General features: G+C 37.8%; 3 protein-coding genes and 1 pseudogene across 6 annotated transcripts; 2 read left to right on the forward strand and 2 right to left on the reverse strand.

Annotated features, from left to right (window-relative positions):
* Positions 1-332: 332 nt before the first annotated feature.
* On the reverse strand, positions 333-3,013 carry LOC106305812 (lecithin-cholesterol acyltransferase-like 4). The gene is made up of 11 exons (XM_013742204.1): positions 2,655-3,013; positions 2,471-2,562; positions 2,279-2,397; positions 2,069-2,204; positions 1,943-1,994; positions 1,765-1,865; positions 1,482-1,670; positions 1,235-1,392; positions 1,094-1,148; positions 957-1,010; positions 333-871 (listed from the first exon to the last, which is right to left on the reverse strand). The coding sequence occupies exons 1-11, from the start codon at positions 2,899-2,901 to the stop codon at positions 461-463; spliced, it is 1,614 nt and encodes a 537-aa protein (XP_013597658.1). The 5' UTR covers positions 2,902-3,013; the 3' UTR covers positions 333-460.
* Positions 3,014-3,467: 454 nt separating this feature from the next.
* On the reverse strand, positions 3,468-5,281 carry LOC106305813 (glutathionyl-hydroquinone reductase YqjG). Of its 2 annotated transcripts, none has more exons than XM_013742205.1 (6): positions 5,171-5,281; positions 4,760-4,984; positions 4,493-4,669; positions 4,190-4,414; positions 3,990-4,118; positions 3,468-3,911 (listed from the first exon to the last, which is right to left on the reverse strand). In XM_013742205.1, the coding sequence occupies exons 1-6, from the start codon at positions 5,252-5,254 to the stop codon at positions 3,678-3,680; spliced, it is 1,074 nt and encodes a 357-aa protein (XP_013597659.1). In that variant the 5' UTR covers positions 5,255-5,281; the 3' UTR covers positions 3,468-3,677. The 2 variants fall into 2 exon arrangements, with proteins under 2 accessions (XP_013597659.1, XP_013597660.1); XM_013742206.1 differs by having other exon boundaries at positions 3,986-4,118.
* Positions 5,282-8,785: 3,504 nt separating this feature from the next.
* Positions 8,786-17,122, forward strand: LOC106305814 (potassium transporter 9-like). Of its 3 annotated transcripts, XM_013742209.1 has the most exons (10): positions 8,953-9,015; positions 9,100-9,306; positions 9,399-9,624; positions 9,698-9,943; positions 10,027-10,077; positions 10,151-10,369; positions 15,022-15,231; positions 15,314-15,568; positions 15,892-16,414; positions 16,482-17,122. In XM_013742209.1, the coding sequence occupies exons 2-10, from the start codon at positions 9,160-9,162 to the stop codon at positions 17,038-17,040; spliced, it is 2,436 nt and encodes an 811-aa protein (XP_013597663.1). In that variant the 5' UTR covers positions 8,953-9,015; positions 9,100-9,159; the 3' UTR covers positions 17,041-17,122. The 3 variants fall into 3 exon arrangements, with proteins under 3 accessions (XP_013597662.1, XP_013597664.1, XP_013597663.1); XM_013742208.1 differs by having other exon boundaries at positions 8,786-9,306; positions 10,151-10,364; positions 15,017-15,231; XM_013742210.1 differs by having other exon boundaries at positions 8,786-9,306; positions 16,583-16,929.
* A 2,971-nt stretch (positions 17,123-20,093) lies between these two features.
* LOC106303329 overlaps positions 20,094-21,786 on the forward strand; it is a 4,918-nt pseudogene continuing 3,225 nt past the window's right edge.

The raw sequence follows: 21,786 nt of genomic DNA on the forward strand, positions 1-21,786 counted from the left end.
AGATTCTAATCACAGGCCGCTAATATGGCAAAAAAGAAAACAAACAATAGGCGGCTAGATTATAAGAAAAAGAAACTATCAGTAAAAATGTGATTTTGGATATTTGTAGTTAAATGTCAATATCGGTGTGAAATATTCAAACCCTTTGTTGATGAGACTGTTTTACTATCCGGGTCTAAGCACAACAAGACAGAATATTTGTCTAGGTTCCCAAAAACTTAGTGGCAACATTATTAGACCCCCGACTAATTGAGAACATTGCAGGGATACATCACTGGTAAGCTTTGAGTTTTCCATGTATTTAGATTAAAAGTGGACTCTGAATCTTGCAAAGCTTAAACAACAAATCGAACACGGAATTTTATTGTTATGATTTAAGTACACGAGGCACGTGATTCGTTTGCTATATACAGACACAGACACCTAACACATTACAAAGGTAAGAAGAGTAAGACGCGCTTTACGCATCAACAGAGACACTAACAGCATTGAGCTCGACATGTTGTCTACCATCGTTTTGTGAATGGACTGTTAACGTCGCACGAGCTTCAGCTCGAGGGTTTTGATCATCCCCGGGTCGAGACACTGATATGGAGCTAACGGTTGACGCGGCTGTGCCATTATCGTTGTTGTCGTCTGATGTGAAGTCCCATGATTCTTTCACGGAAGCAACCTCCAGACCGTTCTCGTGGTGTTCCTCCATTTCGAATGTGGTGGGAAGGATGACGTAATCGTTTATCGGGTTGTAGAACGGGTCGGGTTCTCCTACGTTTAGCCATTGTTTGAGCATCCGGAAGACACGGTGGTCGTTGAGGATCCCACGGTGCTCACCTGGGACTCCAACTCTAGCTACTGCTTCAAGCCCATCCGCCTAGAGAAAGACACAACACAATCAAAGGAACCGTTAGAAATTATCAAATTAAATATTTTATGAGAAACACAATAATGCAACATACCATGGCAGATTCAACCGGGACTGTGCCATCACCATCAACACATATATACGTCGGCTGAGATTACAAGATCAGAACATGAGTTTCTTGCCTATAACAATGATAGTTGATACCTGAAAAAGGATGAACTATGTGGTTACCTGGAAGTATCTTAGGTTTGTTAGATCTTTGACAGGCATCTTCTCATTCCCATAGCTGCAGAGGAGTACATGTATCGAATTTAGAAAAGGTAGCACAAATAAACACTCGAAAACTGAGACCTCAAATAAAAAAAACATTACCAAACACTATGAGGAGTTTCTAAATTGGTCCCATATATGTTATAGAATTTGACTTTAGGAGGAAGCTTTGCAGAGTGTAGCACTCTCTTGGTTTCGTTAGCCCACTCCATGATCTCCCAGTTAAAAGGAAGATCGATGGACTCTCCATTATAATCAGCCTGAAAATTTGTGAGGAGAGAAGGATCAGTCAATGCAACCTCTGTGCGTTCGTCATTTGATGAAAGATGGTGGAAAGCATGTAACTTACTTTATTATCAGAAAGAGACTTTGTGAAAACTTCAAGGCTTTCCAGACTACGGTAAGACTCAAGAACAACACCTGAGGTGCCAGCTCCATCATTGCTCTCTTTCTCTCGCCACAGCTCTAAAACGGGAGGGAGTTCCCATTTGAAATAAGGGCAACACATCAGCTCGTATATGGATGGACACTCAATAAGCTGAAACAAAGGTGTAAACTGTATCAGCCAATACTTCCTAGAAGATATATAACCAAAAGGGATTACTGTTAAGTGTTAACTGATCATCACTTACCAGTTGATGCATGCTCCATTTTGAGACGAAAAAGTTCTGTTCCCAGCCATTCACAAATGACATTCCATTCAGTAAAGTTGATGTGATATATCCAGGAGCACCTGAAACCAACAACCAATCAGTCTGGTAACTGTCTCTCGTACAATTCATAAGTACTACTAAAAGTCTGTGAAGTTACCTCGAAATGGAGCAGCAATAGCAATCCAATTCTGTACATACTTCTCGAATATCTAATAAGAAAAAAAAAAATCAGATTGAGATGTAAAGATAACATTAGAACTGAATTATATATAAATATACATACATCAGTGTGCAGACTCATGAAACATTTCACCAACAGTCCTCCCATAGAATGACTGATAACATTAATCTTCTTCTCTCCTGAAGCTTTGTAAACTGATTCCAACTTCTCAGCAAATAAGTCCATAATTTCCTGCAGCCTATATACCATTTACAAACACCAAAACTGTTAATAAACTAATCAGTTAAGAAGAGATATATGTTGTTTTAACACCTGTTGCTTTGGCGAAAATCAAAACCAAAACCAAAAAGGGTTTTGCCCTCTTGGAATCCCCAACCAAGCATCTCAACAATCATCTCATGGAAGTAGAACACTGACTCGCGTCCAACCATCTACACAAAAGTCTTTGACTTGATCAACAATCTACACAAAGCTAACGTGGAGAGACTATATAATAAACATTACCATATCAGGGTCTAAGACATCGATTGCAAGCAGACCAGCTCTGTCTTGAGGAACCACAATACTCGTGTTTGCGTCGAGAGTGATCGTTTTACCTGTTCCACATGAAAACGTTTCCTCAGAAGCTTAAACAAAGCTAAAAGCTAATAATGAATTTTCTATAAAAAAGGAAACTTTTTTTTTTTACCAGTTGAAGGATCGAAGCGAGACCACATCTTTGTTCGAAACTCGTGGTCGGCACCGAAGATTCTGACCCATACACGCTCTTCTTTCCCGGAGTCATGATCAACGGCGTTGAGAATCGAGCCGGCGATACCCGGGACGAGAAGAACCGGGTCGAGATTCGGGTCAACATAGGGTGTCGTCTGGGTCGAATTCTTGAGCTTTAGAAAGGTCTCTACTGATCGAGTGATCTCTTCCAATAATAAAGCCATTTGTTGAATCGATTTAAAAAATCGAATTTGGGGAAATTAGGGTTTGTGAGAGATTTGAAGACAAAAGAGTGGAACTTTGGAATTTAAGCCGTACAAGTTAAGGAGGGAGAAAACAATCTTGTAATCTATATCAATTAAATAAATTATTTAATTTTTCAAATGGATAACAGATTGAAATAATTGACACTTCCAATAACAAATTAATTAATAATTTAATAATATTATCTGGGATTCCATTGGGATTATTAATTATTACGATATATTTATGGTTAATGGTCACAGGCTTATTATATTTCACACAACCCCCTCTATTTTGTTTCTGTTTTCAATTTGTCTCTCTGATTTGGTATTTATCAAAGAAGCCCACAACCTCAGGGCTCCCGGTTGAGATAGCAGCTGGAAAGTCCGGTTCTGGACCTTCAATTTTGCGGAGACAACAAAACCAGTTACAGGATTGGAAAATTGTTTCCAAACTAAATAAAAATTGAGTTACAAGATTTTTTTAATCAACAAGGTCCCTATGAAGACAATCTTACATGGAGCCTTGCATTTCAGGAAAAGCAATGTTGTAGCCGGAGGAAAAGTTTATTTATGATCAGACCAACATTGTCTCAACTACTGAGACTGCAAACTGTAACATGATAAAACATCAAGCTTTTATTTTCCCAAAGCATACTACTCAAACATCACTTTAAAATGTTAAAAGACACAAACTTTATTTGGCAACTTTCTGAAGACAGAAATCAACTCAAGTGTGAAAACTTTGATCTTTTTATTCATTTGGAGAATCTGTGTCGATCATGAGGCGAGGAGTAATCGACATTTGGTCCATGGGGGATGATCCCAAAAGGGTTGATCGAAGGGTGGCTTCCATAGTAATGCTGCTTGATGTGATTCATGTTCACGGTGCTACTCATACCGCGTACTTGAAATATGTCTTTCGTGTAGTTGAACAGATTCGGATACTCCCTCAAGAGTTTCTTGTTGCACTTGAAGTGAACCGCGTAAACCTGCATCATCAACGTTTCAACATCACAAACTCGTTCCCTTAATTGTGTTCTTTTTCAGTTCTTGTCGGTTTCACTTACCTCGTCAAATCTTATAAGCGTCACAAACAACCTGATATCTGTTTCAGTCAAAGTGTTACCGCAGATGTAACGATGCTTTCCAAGAATCTCCTCGCATCTATCTAATGCTTCATACACTTGCTGCACTGCCTACAAACAAGAACCATAACTCTCATGGGTGGGATCAATAATAAACACTATGTAACGTTTCTAGCACTTACCTCCTCGTAAGGTTCTTGTTTCTTTGCGAAACCGCATCTATAGACACCGTTATTAATCCCACTGTAGATCCATTCATTAGCTTCATCGATTTTAGCTTGGAGATGAGAAGGGTAGAGGTCAAGATCAGCGTTTCTCGCAATATGATTGAACTCAGTGTTGAACATCCTGATTATCTCTGCGCTCTCATTGTTCACAACGGTCTTCAGCTTCTTATCCCACAGAACCTGTCATTAAAAAAAAAAAAGCCATCTAGTACCAACTCAAGATGACTTAACAAAAACAAACCAAAAAAAAAGACTTACAGGAACAGTATACTTCCCAGTGTAGTTTGGGCTAGCAATCTCATATAGTTCTCTTACACTCTTAGCACCATTAAGATGGTCAGGCTCAGCTCCTTGAACCTCATTGTCTGAATCCGGGAAGACCCATCCCATATGCTCATCTGTTTCTTTTGTTCTTCCCCAAATGGGTTTAACTGACTGATGGAAACCAAACAAGGAAACTATTCAAATCAATACTGTCATGAAATGGACATAAGCAGTTTCAAAAGGGGTTTTGAGTCTACGAACCGAGAAGCTTATAGCATCGTCAAGTCCTTTGATCTTCAAGTATGAGATGCATCTAGAAGCCCATGGACAAGCATACGATATGTAAAGATGGTATCTTCCAGATTCAGCTGGAAACTGAGAATCGGAATCTCTTGAGACGAAGTTACGGAATGTTGAGGCAGTTCTTTGAAATGCTCCCGAGTCTGATGTCTCATCAACCGCAGATCGAGCCATTGCTAGTGTACACTTGTGACAAAAAAAATTCAAAGATCAAACTTTAGTTTGAGAAACAGAGGTTTAATAACAAAAACAGAGCATCATAGTATGAAAAACAGAGTATTTTAGTTTGGACACACAAAAACGGATCGAAAGTTGGAAACTTTTGTCTCAAAATCAGTACTCTGATCAAAGACAGGAAGGGATGATGTGTACCTGAAGACGAGATCCACGAGTAGTGAACTTTGTAGCGAGAGAGAGGAAGCTGCTGTTGTGGCTGAGGATCGTGGAGTAAGACATCAAACAAAAGCTTCTATATATTATGATTCAGCTAATACAGTTTATATACATAAATCCAAAAGTTTAGAGAGTCAATACTGGCGACGGCTTATGTCATTGCTATGGTCACGCCCACCTGTGATCATTAGAACGATATACAATTCAGATTAGTTATAATAGACGTCGGTTGGTCCACTAACCGATTCACCTGTGATCATTGCTTTTGTCACGCCCACTAACCGAGTCACCTTTGCATTAGAAAAACAAAACAAAAAAGGTTCATATCTTTCTACTTATAAAGTTGAGATCTATTAGAAAACCCACTTCTTTGTGGTGAAAACTAATGTACTCTTACATGGGTAAGAAAAAGAGAGGTTTTATACTTCACTGTCTTAGAATCTTGATAGATAGATTCACACCCCTTTATTGGTGATCATAGTCGAAATCCTGCTCTCAGTCTTTCAAATTCACTAACAGTCGTTATGAACTGATTCACAATGCAACAAACAACATTCGGCGTCTTTGACTCAATGGTTACATTCCATGGTTTCTTGATCCACAGCTAAGGTAACACGATCCATTGGGACCACTACCATATTTCTCCAACAATTTCTACAAGAACAGAGCTGCGGCTCGACTTTCTTCTCCACAATTAGCTATAGTATTATTAGAGATATGAGAAGATGGATGGTAAGTAGTAATAAATGGAGCACGGCACGATCATAATTTAATATGATCTAAAGTAAATGATGATCTGCATGCATATAGAAAATCAGTCTAAAAGCAACCACATTACCCTTGAAGAATTATTAAAAGAGAAACATAAATTTGGATTCAATGACTTGGTTTCTTTTCGAAAGGGAAAAAAAAAAAGAATGAATAATGCAACCAATGTTAATCAAACCTTGGATTGCAAGGTTAGAAAAGTATAACTCAGAGCCAACGTGGCAGCACAGAGTTTTAGGCTCTAACTGATATGACTATTTAAAAAATATTAAAAATAAGTAGGAAAAAAATAAAAATAAATAAAATAATAGGAATGAGTGAAAATGATTCTTCATTCCTAAACTTGGTGAGGAATAATTTATTCTCTACGGAAAAAGAAACGAGAAGGAACAAAAAAAAAATTATTCTTTATAAATTGTGTAATTTTATAGGAATGATAAGAAATTGAATGTTCGTCATCATTTACTTGGTCACCATTCAAAATCTAATGTTTCATGTACAAAAAAATATTAATATAATGCTTATTTTATTATTAGTAGTATTAATTATTTTTTTGTCCGTAAAGACTTCTCGCTCACCTATAAAATCTTCATTTTATATGTCACCAGAACTCAAAATCGAGAACTTCATTGTAGCTCTAGCTCGCTCTCCCTGTTGATTTCTTCAGTTTCCTAAACAATGGACAACAGAAAGCGCAAGGATCGTTCATATTCTCTAAGTATCAGTGGTTCAATTTCGTTAGGTTTCGCATCGTATTCCGTATTCGTTTTTGTTTAGGATGATTATCAGTCGTAAGCGATGTGATGTACTTTGTTTGTATCAAGCATGAATGAAGTTTGTTTTCACTTGATTGATTTTGCTTGGAGAACGAATTTGATACTTCGTTTGTTTTGCTCTGTGATTGTGGCTTTGTTACCAAAAATAGATTAGGTGTTGTTTCATAAGATTAGCGCTTACTAGTTATGAATTTTGATATCTCTTCAAGAGATTGTGAACATGCTGATACTTGACTATCACTTGTAAGCGGTGTATTTTGTTTGTATCAAATAACTATGAAATTTGTTTTCGCTTGATTTATTTAGCTTGTGAACTAGCTGATACTTGATTTCTTTTTCCTTATCGATCTTTCTAAACAAACCTACCTTGATGTATTTAGCTTATGGAACATGATTTTTTTTATCTGGATGACTTGCACTTGCTTGTGATGAAGTTTGGAGATCGATTGATTGTGAACTTGCTTATACATTTGTTTCTTCTTTGACCTCTTTCAAGCATCTTTTCACAAAAAGTCAAAGCCAAAGCTCCTAATCATGGTGACAACAAGGTCATGCCTATCATGGTAATAAGTGGGTCTCTAAGTCTATTTTTTTTTCGTTCGCCTCTTCTTCACTAACTTTTTTAAATTGATTTTAGCAAAGTTGTATATGACCTAATCAAATTGATATTAATTTCAAAACTTTAACTACTAAAAATAATTATTTTCTTTGCACAAAGTTTACAAAGACTTGGAATAGTGGAAACTTCTTCAACAAACACCTATAATATATGTAGTAATAAAAATATTAAATTAATCATAGAAGCTGCACTTTGAACATAAAAAACTAAGTTTTAATCAAGTAAAAACAAGTTTTACATTTTATTCTGTAAATATCTTGATATTGAAAAGTACATTTGTTTAGTAACTGGTTAGCAATAATTAAACCTGGAGGGGATAAAAAATTGAACCAAAGTAAACAATCTCATAAATGACAAGTTAAGAAACAATTTTAAGGTGAACAATGAACATGTAGAACAATTAGATATTTACATGAATTGCGAGGTAATATGAAGTTTCAAAATGTAGCTTTATTAACATTATGGCAACAATTTAGTAATTTTAGAATGTATTTTTATAACTAAGTTCCAAGGAACAAATATTTAGGCAGATTATATTTTTCGTTGGTTCTATTTATTTATTTACATATAAATTTGAAAGCAATAAAAATAAATATGGAACGTATTAGCATCACAGAATACATTTGGGCTTTATATATTTATTAAAGTATTTTAAAGACTCGTTGATTTTATTTTGAAGTATTGAAAACTCATTTTAAGTACCATTTTACTCTGCTAACATGATTTTGTTGGTAATCCTCTGCTAACATGATATTATGAATGTCTTTTACATGTCGAAATAAAATAGAAATATTTTTGCTTTCTAAACATCATGAATTAAATTAAGAATTAAGCTTATACATATTTTAACATATACTCTTTCTGTTTTGCAAAAAAAAAAAAAATATCATTGTGACATATTTTACTCTAATTAAATTTTTTATAAAGTATACTAGTCTATCTTTATTTAATATACAATTAAGTAAATAAAATTGATTTTGATAAAAAATATTAGTTATTAAAAAGACAAATAAATAAATATATAAAGTTACATTGAAAATATAAAATGATATAGAAAATAACTGATATTTTTTGCGAAACAATGGGAGTGTGATATATGGAATATCCTATCCATACAGTGTCAATATGTATGAGAAAAGAAAAATTAACTTCTTCTTTTTTTCCTGGTTTGTTCTTTTTTTTCAAAAGTTGGATATGTCATGTTTTTTTTTGATGTCACAATCAGAAATTGAAGTATATGCCAATATTCGAAAAAGTATATACTGATACAATAGTAAACACAAAAAGAAAAGAAAATTTAACTGCTCGTGTGTGTTTCTGCCACTTGTCTTCAGTTTTGTCAGCGTCTTCTTAACTTAAAAAGTTGTGTCATTCAATCTACAGCTCTTGTTCTTTCTTTTCTTCTCCTTGGTCACTGTCTGTTGTTGTTAATATCTGAAACGAAGAAATAAAGAAGAGAGACAAAAATACATCTTTTCGTATAATCTTCATAGTTGTTAAAGATTCTTCTTTTGGCTATTATTTTATTATATCATATTTATCATTTCATTGACTGGTTCTTTTGATAAAAGGGCGGGTCCCTTTCTTCACCAGGTTCTTTCTGGTGTAGCCTTTATCCAATTCCATGACAGAACCAGAGTTGACAAGACACAAGTTGTTATGTAATGACTCGACTCGCTTCTTTTACTTACGTAAAGAATTCTCATCTCAGGCGAATCTTTCCCCAAGTGACTCACGATTTCTAGGGCTGGAGTCGGTTTAGGGGAAAGTTCAAGAAGCTCCGTTGTTGTTTCCTGATTACAAAAATGTCGGAAAGGGTAGAAGCATCTGTAGCAGAAGGAGAGAACACGATTGAAGAAAGACACATTGGAGCTATGTGGGAGCTAGAGCAGAAACTTGATCAATCCATGGATGAAGAAGCTAATAAGCTTAAGATCATGTACAGAGAAAAGGTAACGACTTTCTCTGTTTTACCCTGTTTTACTCTGTTTCAGTTTCAAGAAAGTTTCCATTTTTTTAATACGACTTTTCGACTTGTCATCAGGGCTTGTCAATGTGGATGCTACTGAGACTATCATTCCAAAGTCTAGGCATAGTTTACGGCGATTTAGGGACTTCTCCATTGTATGTGTTCTACAATACATTCCCTGATGGCATTAAGGATAGTGAAGATGTGATCGGGGCTCTTTCTTTGATCATTTACTCTCTCCTGCTTATACCTCTCATCAAGTATGTGTTCATTGTATGCAAAGCTAATGACAATGGTCAAGGTAAGCTTTTAAAAAGCTTGATCGTTGTTTCGAAACCAAACCGGTTTAGTTTATACTCAATGTTTGTGTGCAGGTGGGACTTTAGCTATATACTCACTGCTTTGTAGACATGCTAAAGTGAAGCTTATCCCGAATCAGCAACGCAGCGATGAGGATCTCACGACTTATAGTCGAACTTTAGTCGCTGAAGGGTCTTTTGCTGCTAAAACAAAGAAGTGGTTAGAGAGTAAAGAATCTAGGAAGAGAGCTCTTCTCTTCGTTGTTCTTCTCGGGACTTGTATGATGATCGGTGATGGTATCTTAACTCCAGCCATCTCTGGTAATTAACAACCTTCTTGCCTTTCTTTCTTTCTTTCTTTTTTTTGTACCCAAGGTTGATGACAAAACAATCTCTTCTCATAGTTCTTTCAGCGACTGGTGGGATCAAAGTCAGTAGCCCAAAGATGAGCAGCGGTAACAAAACATTCACTGCACCTTTATGTCAGTTAGTTCTTTCTAACTTTACTACTTGTTGTTGTTGTTGCAGACATTGTTGTGGTTATGTCCATTGTCATTTTAGTAGGCTTGTTCAGTATGCAACACTACGGTACAGACAAAGTCGGGTGGCTCTTTGCCCCTATAGTCTTCATTTGGTTCCTCTTCATTGGAGCCACTGGAATATACAACATCTTCAAACACGACACGCGCGTTTTAAAAGCGTTTTCGCCAACATATGTATACTTATACTTCAAAAGACGAGGGCGAGTAAAGTCGCTAAGGATCGTATGTGTATGCGAAACAGAGTATAAAACAGTTCCTTCGTTTTATTTCTTATTCTTAACTTGTGAGATCAACTTACATTATAGATCTCTTTATATATAGGAGCTCTTAGCTTGTCCTATTACAATTGAGATTAGGAAACTTAACTTTATCCTAATCTATAAGTTATTCTACTTTCCTTAATGAATAACTTGTATCCTAAGCTATCTTTATTGAAGCTTATCCACAACATTCTCCCTTCTAAGCTTCAAACCATCTTTGCTTAGATCTTGAACTTGAATCATATCTCTCATCTCTTTGAACTTGATTCTTGCTAAAGCTTTGGTTAGGATGTCTGCTTTCTGTTCTGTTCCCGGTACATGCTCCACATCAATTACGTTTTGTTCCACTTTCTCTCGAATGAAATGAAAACGCTTGGCAATGTGTTTGCTTCTTCGATGAAACACAGGGTTCTTGGCTAATGCGATGGCTGATTTATTGTCAACACGAATCAGTGTTTTCTCTATCTTCTTTCCTGTAATCTCGCTCACTAAATCTTGGAGCCAGATAGCTTGCTTCGCAGCTTCAGTCGCGGCCATGAATTCTGCTTCACAGGAGGACAATGCAACTGTGTCTTGCTTCTGTGAACACCAGGTTACTGGCGTTTCTCCAAGGCAGAACAAGTGTCCCGTCGTGCTTCTTCCATCGTCCGGGTCTGTGTTGTGACTGCTGTCACTGAAGCCCACAAGTCTCTTAGTTTCTCCTTTCTTGTATGACAAACCATATCCGACAGTACCTCTCAGATATCTTAACACACGCTTTAGTGTATTGCCGTGAGAAGTCCTCGGTGAATGCATATACCTACTCAAGATTCCAACAGAAAACGCCATGTCTGGCCTTGTGTGCATAAGATACCTCAGACATCCAATTCTTCTTCGATATAGTGTAGAGTCTATCTCCGGTTCTTCTTGTCCTTTAGAGAGTTGAATACCAAACTCCATTGGTATACAGGTTGGATTGCAGTCATCCATTGCAGCTTCTTTTAAGATCCTTTGTGCATACGCCTCTTGAGTGATTGTAATGCAGTCTGGACTCTGTTTTACTTCAAGTCCAAGGTAATAAGTTAACAACCCTAAGTCTGACATTTCAAATTTCTTCGACATGTTTTTCTTGAAGTCTGCGATCTCTCTATTTGAATTGCCGGTGATGAACAGGTCGTCTACATAGATGGCTACGATCAGTAACTTGCCAGCACCTTCTTTTCTGTACACAGAACTTTCCTTTGAGCACTTCTTGAAGCTTAACTGTTTGAGGATTTGGTCGAGCTTTGTGTTCCAAGCCCGTGGAGCTTGTCTTAACCCATATAGAGCCTTAGAGAGTTTGAAAACCTTATGTTCTTCTCCCTTCTTTTCAAACCCTTCAGGCTGCGAGACATAAACTTCTTCGTTTAGTTCTCCGTGTAGAAAGGCTGTTTTGACGTCTAGATGATGAATCTCCCATTTATTTGCTGCAGCTAGACCGATTAGTAACCTTATGGTTTCTAGTCGCGCCACTGGAGCAAAAACTTCGTCAAAATCAATTCCATGTTCTTGTACATATCCTTTTGCTACAAGGCGAGCTTTAAATTTGTTTATTGATCCGTCTGCGTTTCTTTTTACCTTGAAGACCCACTTAAGACCGATGATCTTGACTCCTGGAGGCATATCTACTAGCTCCCAAGTGTTGTTTTTGTTGATGGAGTCTATCTCATCTTCACATGCATTAGTCCATCGCTTGTTTCCCTTTGCTTCTTGGAAATTTCTAGGTTCATCGTTGATCGAGAGAAGTAGCAACTCGCATTCTACTTCAGCAAGTAAAATATAATCATCGAGGTAGCTAGGTTTGCTTCTCTGACGGTTTGAGTGTCTTGTTTCTTGAGTTGTTGCTTCTTCATCAGCATCTTCAATATGTGTTGTCTCGGGTTCCTCAGCTTGATGTTCTGTTTCAGCGGCAATGTTTTCTTCCTGACGCTGTCCAGACACAAACGGTCCAGATCCTTCGTCAAGAGTCGTTCCCCAAGTCATGCTGAACATTCCAGAGTTTGTGTTAGCTTCTTTATCGCCTCCCTTCCAATTCCAACAGGTTCTTTCATCAAAAATAACATCTCGACTAACCACAATCCCTTTTGTAGTAGGATTATAGAGTCGATATGCTTTTGAGCCAGGCTCGACTCCGAGATGAACAAGAGCCTGCGATCGATCATCTAGTTTCTTTAGACGATGAGAGTCAATCTTTGCGTGCGCAACACACCCAAAAACCCTGATATGCGCGATACTAGGCTTTCTTCTCTTCAAGCTTTCGTATGGCGTGTTGTTCTTAAGTGCTCTTGTGGGAACTCGGTTTATAACATAAGTGGCATGACGAACCGCTTCTCCCCACATATAGTTTGGTACGTTGGTTGCCTTCAACATACTCCGAGTCATCTCCATGAGAGTGCGGTTTCTTCTCTCTACTACGCCATTCTGTTGCGGAGTATACGGCGCCGTTAGATGACGCTTGATCCCACTCTTGTTACAAAAATCATGAAACTCTCTTGATGTAAACTCACCACCTCTGTCTGTACGAAGTGTACCTATTTTGTTGTTTACTTCCTTCTCGACGAGGCTTTTGAATTCTTTAAACTTCTCGAAAGCTTCGCTCTTTTCTTTCAACAGAATAGTCCACATATATCTCGTACAATCATCGATGATGACAAATATATAGCGGTTGTGTGCTGGTGTGGCGGGTGAGATTGGACCGCAGAGATCTGCGTGTAGGAGTTCTAGGGCTTTAGCTGACCTATAGGGAGTTGCAATAGGAAAGCTATGCCTAGTTTGTTTTCCAACTAAACACGAGTCACACAACTGATTCTCTTCTTTGATTTCTGGTAGACCATGAACCATCTTCTGTGCTGCCATGGTTTGTATTGTTTTGAAGCTGATATGACCAAGGCGTGCATGCCATCTCCACGGCTCTTCTTTTAACTTCGTGAGAAGGCAGCTAGGTTGTCCTATCTTAAGTGGAACTTTATAAAGTCTATTGGGAGTCCTTAGAACCTTAGTGAGAAGTCTTCCTTTTGAATCTCTCAAAGTTAGGTAGTCATCTTTCATCCTAACGTCGCAGCCTTGCTCTGTTGCCTGTCCCAAACTAAGAATGTTACTTCTCAAATCAGGGATGTAGTAAATATCAGTAAGGAGCCTTTGTTCCCCTGTTTTAGCTTCAAACAATATCGATCCTTTACCATCAATGTCCACACATGAGCCGTCTCCAAACTTCACTCTTCCTTTGATATTTTGATTTAGCTCAGAGAAGTATCCCCTCTCACCCGTCATATGGTTACTTGCGCCATTATCCAAGTACCATACTCCTTCTTCTTTCTTGCTTATATCGAGTGTTTTAGGTATAACTTTCTCTTCATTCAGAAACACGACCTCATGCATGTAGAGCACAACATCTGCTACTTCCGTCTCAGTTTTGTTGAGCTCTTGATTTTCTTCTTTCTTCTCAGGGCAAACAGACTTGAAGTGACCCTTTTTCTTGCAGTTGAAGCAAGTAATTTGTGAGTAGTCTCTTTTCTCTTTGTTCCACTCTCCGGTGTTGCCTCTACTACGTCCTCTTCCTCTGTTTCCTCTACCACGTCCTCGATAGTTACCTCTTCCTCGTCCTTTTGAATTCTGATCATTCGATCCTTCTGAGCTCGAGAACAGCAGATTGTTTTGTTGATCGTTTGTTGTATCTTCTTTGATACGTTCTTCATATGCTTTAATTCTCCCAACAACATCTTCATACTTAATTGTATTTAAGTCTAGCATCTGCTCCAGAGAGGCCACCAACATGATATACTTTGCTCTAGGAAGACTATTTAAGAACTTCTTTACAAGTTTAGATTCTTCAATACTATGTCCTAACGAGGCCGATTTTGATGCAAGCTCAGATAACTTGCCTGAGAAGGTATCAATTGATTCCGCATCAGACATCTTTAGACGCTCGAAATCGTTCATCAATGTCTGCAGTCGAGCTTCTCTTACACGATCTGCGCCAAGGTTTATTGTTTTCAAAGCTTCCCACATATCTTTAGGTGAGCTCTGATCTCCTACTTGCAATATCAAACTCTCTGGTATGGATTGAAAAAGAAGCACCATAGCATAATCATTCTTCTCTTCTTTATCTGTCCCTGGTTCGATCGCTTCCCATACCTTATGGACGCGTAGAAGAACTTTCATTCTCATTGCCCAAACCGTATAATTGGTTGAGGTTAGCATTGGACAGACAACAGTCCCGGGAATACCATCTCTTCGTCCCAGCGTCTTCGTGTCTATCAATGCTTTATCATCAGCCATTGTTTCTTTGAATCGCAATCACACAAACAAACCTTAAGCTCTGATACCAAATAAAGTCGCTAAGGATCGTATGTGTATGCGAAACAGAGTATAAAACAGTTCCTTCGTTTTATTTCTTATTCTTAACTTGTGAGATCAACTTACATTATAGATCTCTTTATATATAGGAGCTCTTAGCTTGTCCTATTACAATTGAGATTAGGAAACTTAACTTTATCCTAATCTATAAGTTATTCTACTTTCCTTAATGAATAACTTGTATCCTAAGCTATCTTTATTGAAGCTTATCCACAACAGCGAGATGGTTGGATCTCTCTCGGCGGCATTCTTCTCAGCATAACAGGCACTGAGGCTCTATACGCAGACATTGCTTACTTCCCGTTACTAGCGATACAGCTCGCTTTCACCTTCTTTGTGTTTCCTTGTCTTCTTCTATCGTACTGCGGACAAGCTGCGTATCTTGTGAACCACAAGGATCATTACGATGACGCATTCTATGCATCTATCCCAAGTTTGTTCCTAAACCTCTTTGCTTTAATGTTCTCTTCATTAGTGCTGAAACTCTCTTTTTGAATGTTTTTTTGACTCCATAGGGAGTGTATATTGGCCAATGTTTGTAGTCGCCACAGGAGCTGCAATCGTTGGGAGCCAAGCTGCGGTATCGGGGACTTACTCGATTATCAAGCAGGCTGTGTCTCATGGATGTTTTCCTCGTGTTAAAATTGTTCATACTTCCAAGAAATTCGTTGGTCAGATCTATTGCCCTGATATTAACTGGATGCTCATGCTTGGCTGCATCGCCGTCACTGCTAGTTTCAAGAATCAGAGCCAAATCGGAAATGCATACGGTAAGATGTATGGTGATAGTGATGATATGAAAGGGTTCTTGCTTATTATTGGAGATAACTTATAGAGCAAGAATATGTATACAAAAAGACTTAAACCTATGTCAACTACAAATAGAGCTTATCAAAATCTTATGATATATATCTAAATCAGCAAATCCATGTCACAATAAGATTATATATTATCCTTAGATTTGGGATTCATATACTTCATAGTTGGATTTTAACGGTCTGTAACAATTGGTCCGCAAAATACACATGTTGCCTCTCAAGTTATCTCGAATACTTATCATCCGACTGTTTTGGTTATATCTTGTTGAGGTTAGGGACTGCGGTTGTGCTTGTGATGCTTGTGACCACGTTACTAATGGTACTAACCATGCTGCTCGTGTGGAGGTGCCACTGGATCCTTGTCCTTATATTCGCGTTCCTCTCGCTCGTGGTGGAGCTGTCGTACTTCTCGGCTGTGCTCTTAAAGGTCAACCAAGGAGGCTGGGTTCCGCTAATCATAGCAGCCATCTCTCTTCTAGTAATGTCGGTTTGGCAGTACGCAACAGTCAAGAAGTATGAGTTCGAAATGCACAGCAAAGTTTCCATGAGTTGGATACTCGGTCTTGGTCCTAGCCTCGGTCTTGTTCGTGTCCCAGGGGTAGGGTTAGTCTACACGGAGTTAGCGAGTGGTGTCCCTCACATTTTCTCTCATTTCATCACTAACCTGCCCGCGATTCACTCAGTGGTAGTCTTTGTCTGCGTCAAGTACCTTCCGGTCTACACTGTCCCTGAAGAAGAGAGGTTTCTTGTGAAGAGAATCGGACCGAAGAAGTTCAGAATGTTCCGCTGCGTAGCCAGGTACTGTCCTTTCTTCTTAGATGTTCTTTAGACGAAGCGTTTGAAATCTCTATAAAAAATGTTATAGGTATGGTTACAAAGATCTACACAGGAAAGACGATGGTTTTGAAAACAAACTGTTAACTAACCTCTCCTCTTTCATCCGAATCGAAACTATGATGGAGCCAGCTTTAACCTCAAGCACCTACAGCAGCGCGTTCTCAGTCAACTATACACAAGAGTCTAGAGATGAGTTGCTCCGTAACAATAGCAACCACAACAACAACAACAACAACAACAACATGGATATTTTCTCATCGATGGTGGACTACACTGTGTCAACCCTAGACACGATAGTTCCAGCTGATTCACCCCGTAATGCAACGAGTTTCAGTCAGAACAACACGGTGGAGGAAGAGGAGGAGGAGGAGGATGAGTTGGAGTTTCTAAAGACATGTAAAGAGTCAGGGGTTGTTCATATCATGGGGAACACTGTGGTGAAAGCAAGAAATGGATCATGGCTTCCTAAAAGGATTGCGATTGATTATGTATATGCGTTTCTTGATAAGATTTGTAGAGAGAATAGTGTTATCTTACATGTTCCTCATGAAACCCTTTTGAACGTTGGACACGTCTTTTATATTTAGTTTTTTGCTTCTTTCTATTTCTTTTTTTTTTTTGTAAAACAACTACAGATAATGGGTAATAAAGGATACTAATTACAAGACTAGACCATAGAAACTGTTGTATTTTGAAACTGAGATTTCATAAAAAGCTTTTTGCAAGCACTGCAAATAATATTTTCAACAATATGTTCTTGTTTCCGTAACAAATTCAAACATGAGAATCCGAACTTGAGATCAAAGCTTTGTTCTTCGATAATTTATAGCTTTCCCTTTCAATCAGTTGATAGTAGATTTACTACATTTTGGAAATATCACACGTTTACGATTGACAAAGAAAATGGCGGCAACAAGTGGTGATATATATAAAAAAAAAAGTGGAGATATAAAAAACATGGGAGCGACTCTCTCTCTAGTGTCTCTCTTCCTCATCTACAAACCCTAGTAGCCACCGTCATCGATTCTGCCTGGGAGGAGATGGGCTTCGGCATATGCTTTTCTCTGTTTCCCTTTCTCTCTTGTGTCGTTATGTTGATTGTGTTCTTGGCTCTGAATTACGGTGGTGCTGTCTACTTCGGTATAGCTTGAGATATGCGTTAGGAGCCTAGATCTGGTTATTGGTGGGTCAGATCTACTCTAATTTTTCAGGATTTGAGGACTTTAATGATTCGTTTGTAGATTGAGCTTGGTGTGTTCGGTTAAAGCTTCCATCTCTGACCGTCAATGTCTCCAGCCAGCGTTCACGCTCTCCCTCGCGGTTCAGACGTAGGAGTTTCTCTCCTATTTCAGCGGTACTGCTAGCCCTTCTCCTTAGTTTGGTTCCTCTTGGGCAAGTCTCTGTCTTCTCCCCTGCCTTCTTATATTTCTATGTTCCTCCTCTGTTGTTGGTGTGTTCGTGTTCTCTGAGTTGGTCCTGGTTCTGAAAGTTTGGTTGAGATGAGTGTCTCTGTAGTCAGTCTCTTCACATATCAAGCCAGCTCTGTGCTCTTCCCTTGCCGTCGGGTGGTCTGTGCCTCTTTCCTTGCCGCCTTATCCTTGTCCATGTGTTCTGTTTCTGTCAAAGGCTTCCCTTGTTTCTCTCCAGCTTTTCTGACATCGTTGCTCCTCGGTTCTTGCATTGGATGATTCTCGAATTGTGCTTGCCTTGGGTCTTAGTTAGTGACCTAGTCAGTGTCTGTGCTTCTTTCCCTTGCCGCTCTGATAGGTTCAGATTAGTGATTGCGGCCTGTGCTTCTTCTCTCGCCACCAACATCTTGATCCTCCTCAGGTTTTCACTTCTGTTGCATCACTCTATCCATGTGCATTCTCCTCTCGAGCAGTTATGTTGACTGTCCAGGTACTCTCCTCATGAACACTTTGTTGCGTAATGTGGGTTTGCTACTCTTATTTAAACCAAAGGGATCTGGGCCATTTAGAGGTTGATCGGATCTTTGGTCGTCGGTTACTTGGTCTCTGTGCATTGGTAGCTTCTTCTGCCCTCTCAAGGATTGGCTTAGTACAGGTGGTATGAGCGGTACCTTCAGCTCACTATCCTGTCTCAGTTCACGTGCGCATCTGAAGGCGGTTGGGTTTAGCTCATTCTAAGCAGTTTTTGGACTCCTTTTGCTTTTGGGCTTGTCTCTTCTGTTTCGGTTATCACTCTAGAAGCTAAGAATAAGCTAGCAAACTGTTGTACGTTCTGTAAACTCTTGCATTCAATAGAAATTTTTTGGCAAAAAAAACAAGTATGTAATTAAAAAAAAATGTTAATAACATGTTTGGCTTTATACTTTAGAAAAACACCATTTTTCAGGACATGCAATTATTATTGATACATGTTACACATAAATATAGATGACCATATAATAACATAGACATATATTAGGACATAATTATGAATATATTGAGAGTTTAGGCATTAAAAATTGTAGAGATTATAATAACATAGACACATACACGTGAGAAACTAATTTATCAAATAATCTTATGGAGATTTTAGGTATAATTTTTTTATAAACACACACACACACACACACATATATATATATATATCTAAATTATTATTCAAAATCAGCATTTGGTTTCTTTAATTTAAAACACACACACACACACACACATATATATATATATATCTAAATTATTATTCAAAATCAGCATTTGGTTTCTTTAATTTAAAACACACACACACACACACACATATATATATATATATCTAAATTATTATTCAAAATCAGCATTTGGTTTCTTTAATTTAAAACACACACACACACACACACATATATATATATATATCTAAATTATTATTCAAAATCAGCATTTGGTTTCTTTAATTTAAAACACACACACACACACACACATATATATATATATATCTAAATTATTATTCAAAATCAGCATTTGGTTTCTTTAATTTAAAACACACACACACACACACACATATATATATATATATCTAAATTATTATTCAAAATCAGCATTTGGTTTCTTTAATTTAAAACACACACACACACACACACATATATATATATATATCTAAATTATTATTCAAAATCAGCATTTGGTTTCTTTAATTTAAAACACACACACACACACACACATATATATATATATATCTAAATTATTATTCAAAATCAGCATTTGGTTTCTTTAATTTAAAACACACACACACACACACACACACACATATATATATATATATATGTATATAAAGTCTTTACCTTTTTAGTTTGATAGATATTTTCTTTTCTGTTATTTGTAATTTGGGAAAATAATTATAAAGAAAAAAGGAAATTAAAATTATAGATCTAATTTAGAACTAAGAAAGAAAAGGAAACCTTAATAAAAGATTTTAATAACAACAATTAGGTATAATATTTTTACTTCATTAAAAGATATCTCTCTAATTAAACTTCCTAATAATCAATTTGAAAGCTATAAGTAGAAAACTGACTCCTCTAGCTAGTATTATAGAGATATGGCTTTCTCTTTTGACCTAGCCGCTAGTCATCTTACAAGGGGATAGAAGTAGAACGAAGAGAAGACCAAAGGTAATAAGAAGAAGAAGGCAAATGGGACATATGCAAGAGCCATGACCGCGTCTATTCATGTGGTTGGGCATCGACAACAAGAATGTATTATCATAATACTATTATGTCATCCTTAGTAGTTGACCAAGATTTAACAATCCCAGCGATGGAAGGCTACTCCGTCTCTCAAGTTTTTCACGGTTTGATGTGCTTTAGGCAAAGTGCTCAAATATATAACACCACCACTAGACAGCTTGTTGTCTTACCCGCCATAGAAGAATCTAACATTCTAGTTGAAAACGACAAGTCTAAGAGGATCATGTACTGTATCGGATCTTCACGATCAATATAAAGTGTTTTGCACAGTTTCAAAACGTGGAGAGAGAGTTTGGAACTTAGTAATATGCATGGGTTGTTAGAATGGGAGAATTGATTGAATGAGAGAATTATTGAGAGTTTATTATTGGAGAATGAAAAACATGAAGAACATAGAGAGAGAGAAAGTAGATCTGAAGATGTAAGAGAAAGAATGAGAGAATAGTTTCCTTAATTTAATTGTGGATCTGGGTACAAGTATTTAAAAACAAGTGACCTCAGTACACAATATAATAAAATATCTTTTCCTCTCTTCTTCTTCTCTTCAATAAAATCGAGCTTATAAAACCCTTATAAAGCCTTATAAAACATTATAAAGTCTGGCAGCTTAATTCTCAAGTCTGGCAGCTTAATTCTCAAGTCTGGCAGCATAATTCCCAAGTCTGGCAGCTTAATTCTCAAGTCTGGCAGCTTAATTCTCAAGTCTGGCAGCTTAATTCTCAAGTCTGGCAGCTTAATTCTCAAGTCTGGCAGCTTAATTCTCAAGTCTGGCAGCTTAATTCTCAAGTCTGGCAGCTTAATTCTCAAGTCTGGCAGCTTAATTCTCAAGTCTGGCAGCTTAATTCTCAAGTCTGGCAGCTTAATTCTCAAGTCTGGCAGCTTAATTCTCAAGTCTGGCAGCTTAATTCTCAAGTCTGGCAGCTTAATTCTCAAGTCTGGCAGCTTAATTCTCAAGTCTGGCAGCTTAATTCTCAAGTCTGGCAGCTTAATTCTCAAGTCTGGCAGCTTAATTCTCAAGTCTGGCAGCTTAATTCTCAAGTCTGGCAGCTTAATTCTCAAGTCTGGCAGCATAATTCCCAAGTCTGGCAGTTTAATTCTCAAGTCTGGCAGCTTAATTCTCAAGTCTGGCAGCTTCATCTCTTCACTTCTTGATCTTCATCTCAACACTCCCCCTCAAGCTAGACTAAGTGAACTTGTCTAGCTTGGAAACCATGAAGATCTCCCTCATTAAAAACCTCAACAAGGAAAACCCATTGGGATAAAACCTTGATGAGGGAAAAAGAGTGGAGACTCCATGGTTAAGGGGATCAGCTCCTGGAAGTAAGATCAATGAGTCCAAGCCTTGATAGTATGGACTCTATTGTCTTCTGCCTCGCTGCCTTAGTAAACACATCAGCCAGTTGATCCTCACTCCTTGTGTAACATGGCAGTATTACTCCTAGGACAATCATCTGCCTCACCTTGTGACAATCAACTTCTATGTGCTTTGTTCTCTCATGAAACACAGAATTAGAAGCGATGTGGATAGCAGCCTGATTATCACAATGCATTGTCATGGGAGTGGTCTGCTCAATACTCAAATGCTTCAATATCCCTTTGATCCACACTAGCTCATTTGTCAACTTCAACATGGCTCTATATTCAGCCTCAGCACTAGAACAAGAGACAA

This window comes from Brassica oleracea, chromosome C7 (assembly GCF_000695525.1).
Source record: "Brassica oleracea var. oleracea cultivar TO1000 chromosome C7, BOL, whole genome shotgun sequence".
Classification (NCBI taxonomy): Eukaryota; Viridiplantae; Streptophyta; class Magnoliopsida; order Brassicales; family Brassicaceae; genus Brassica; species Brassica oleracea.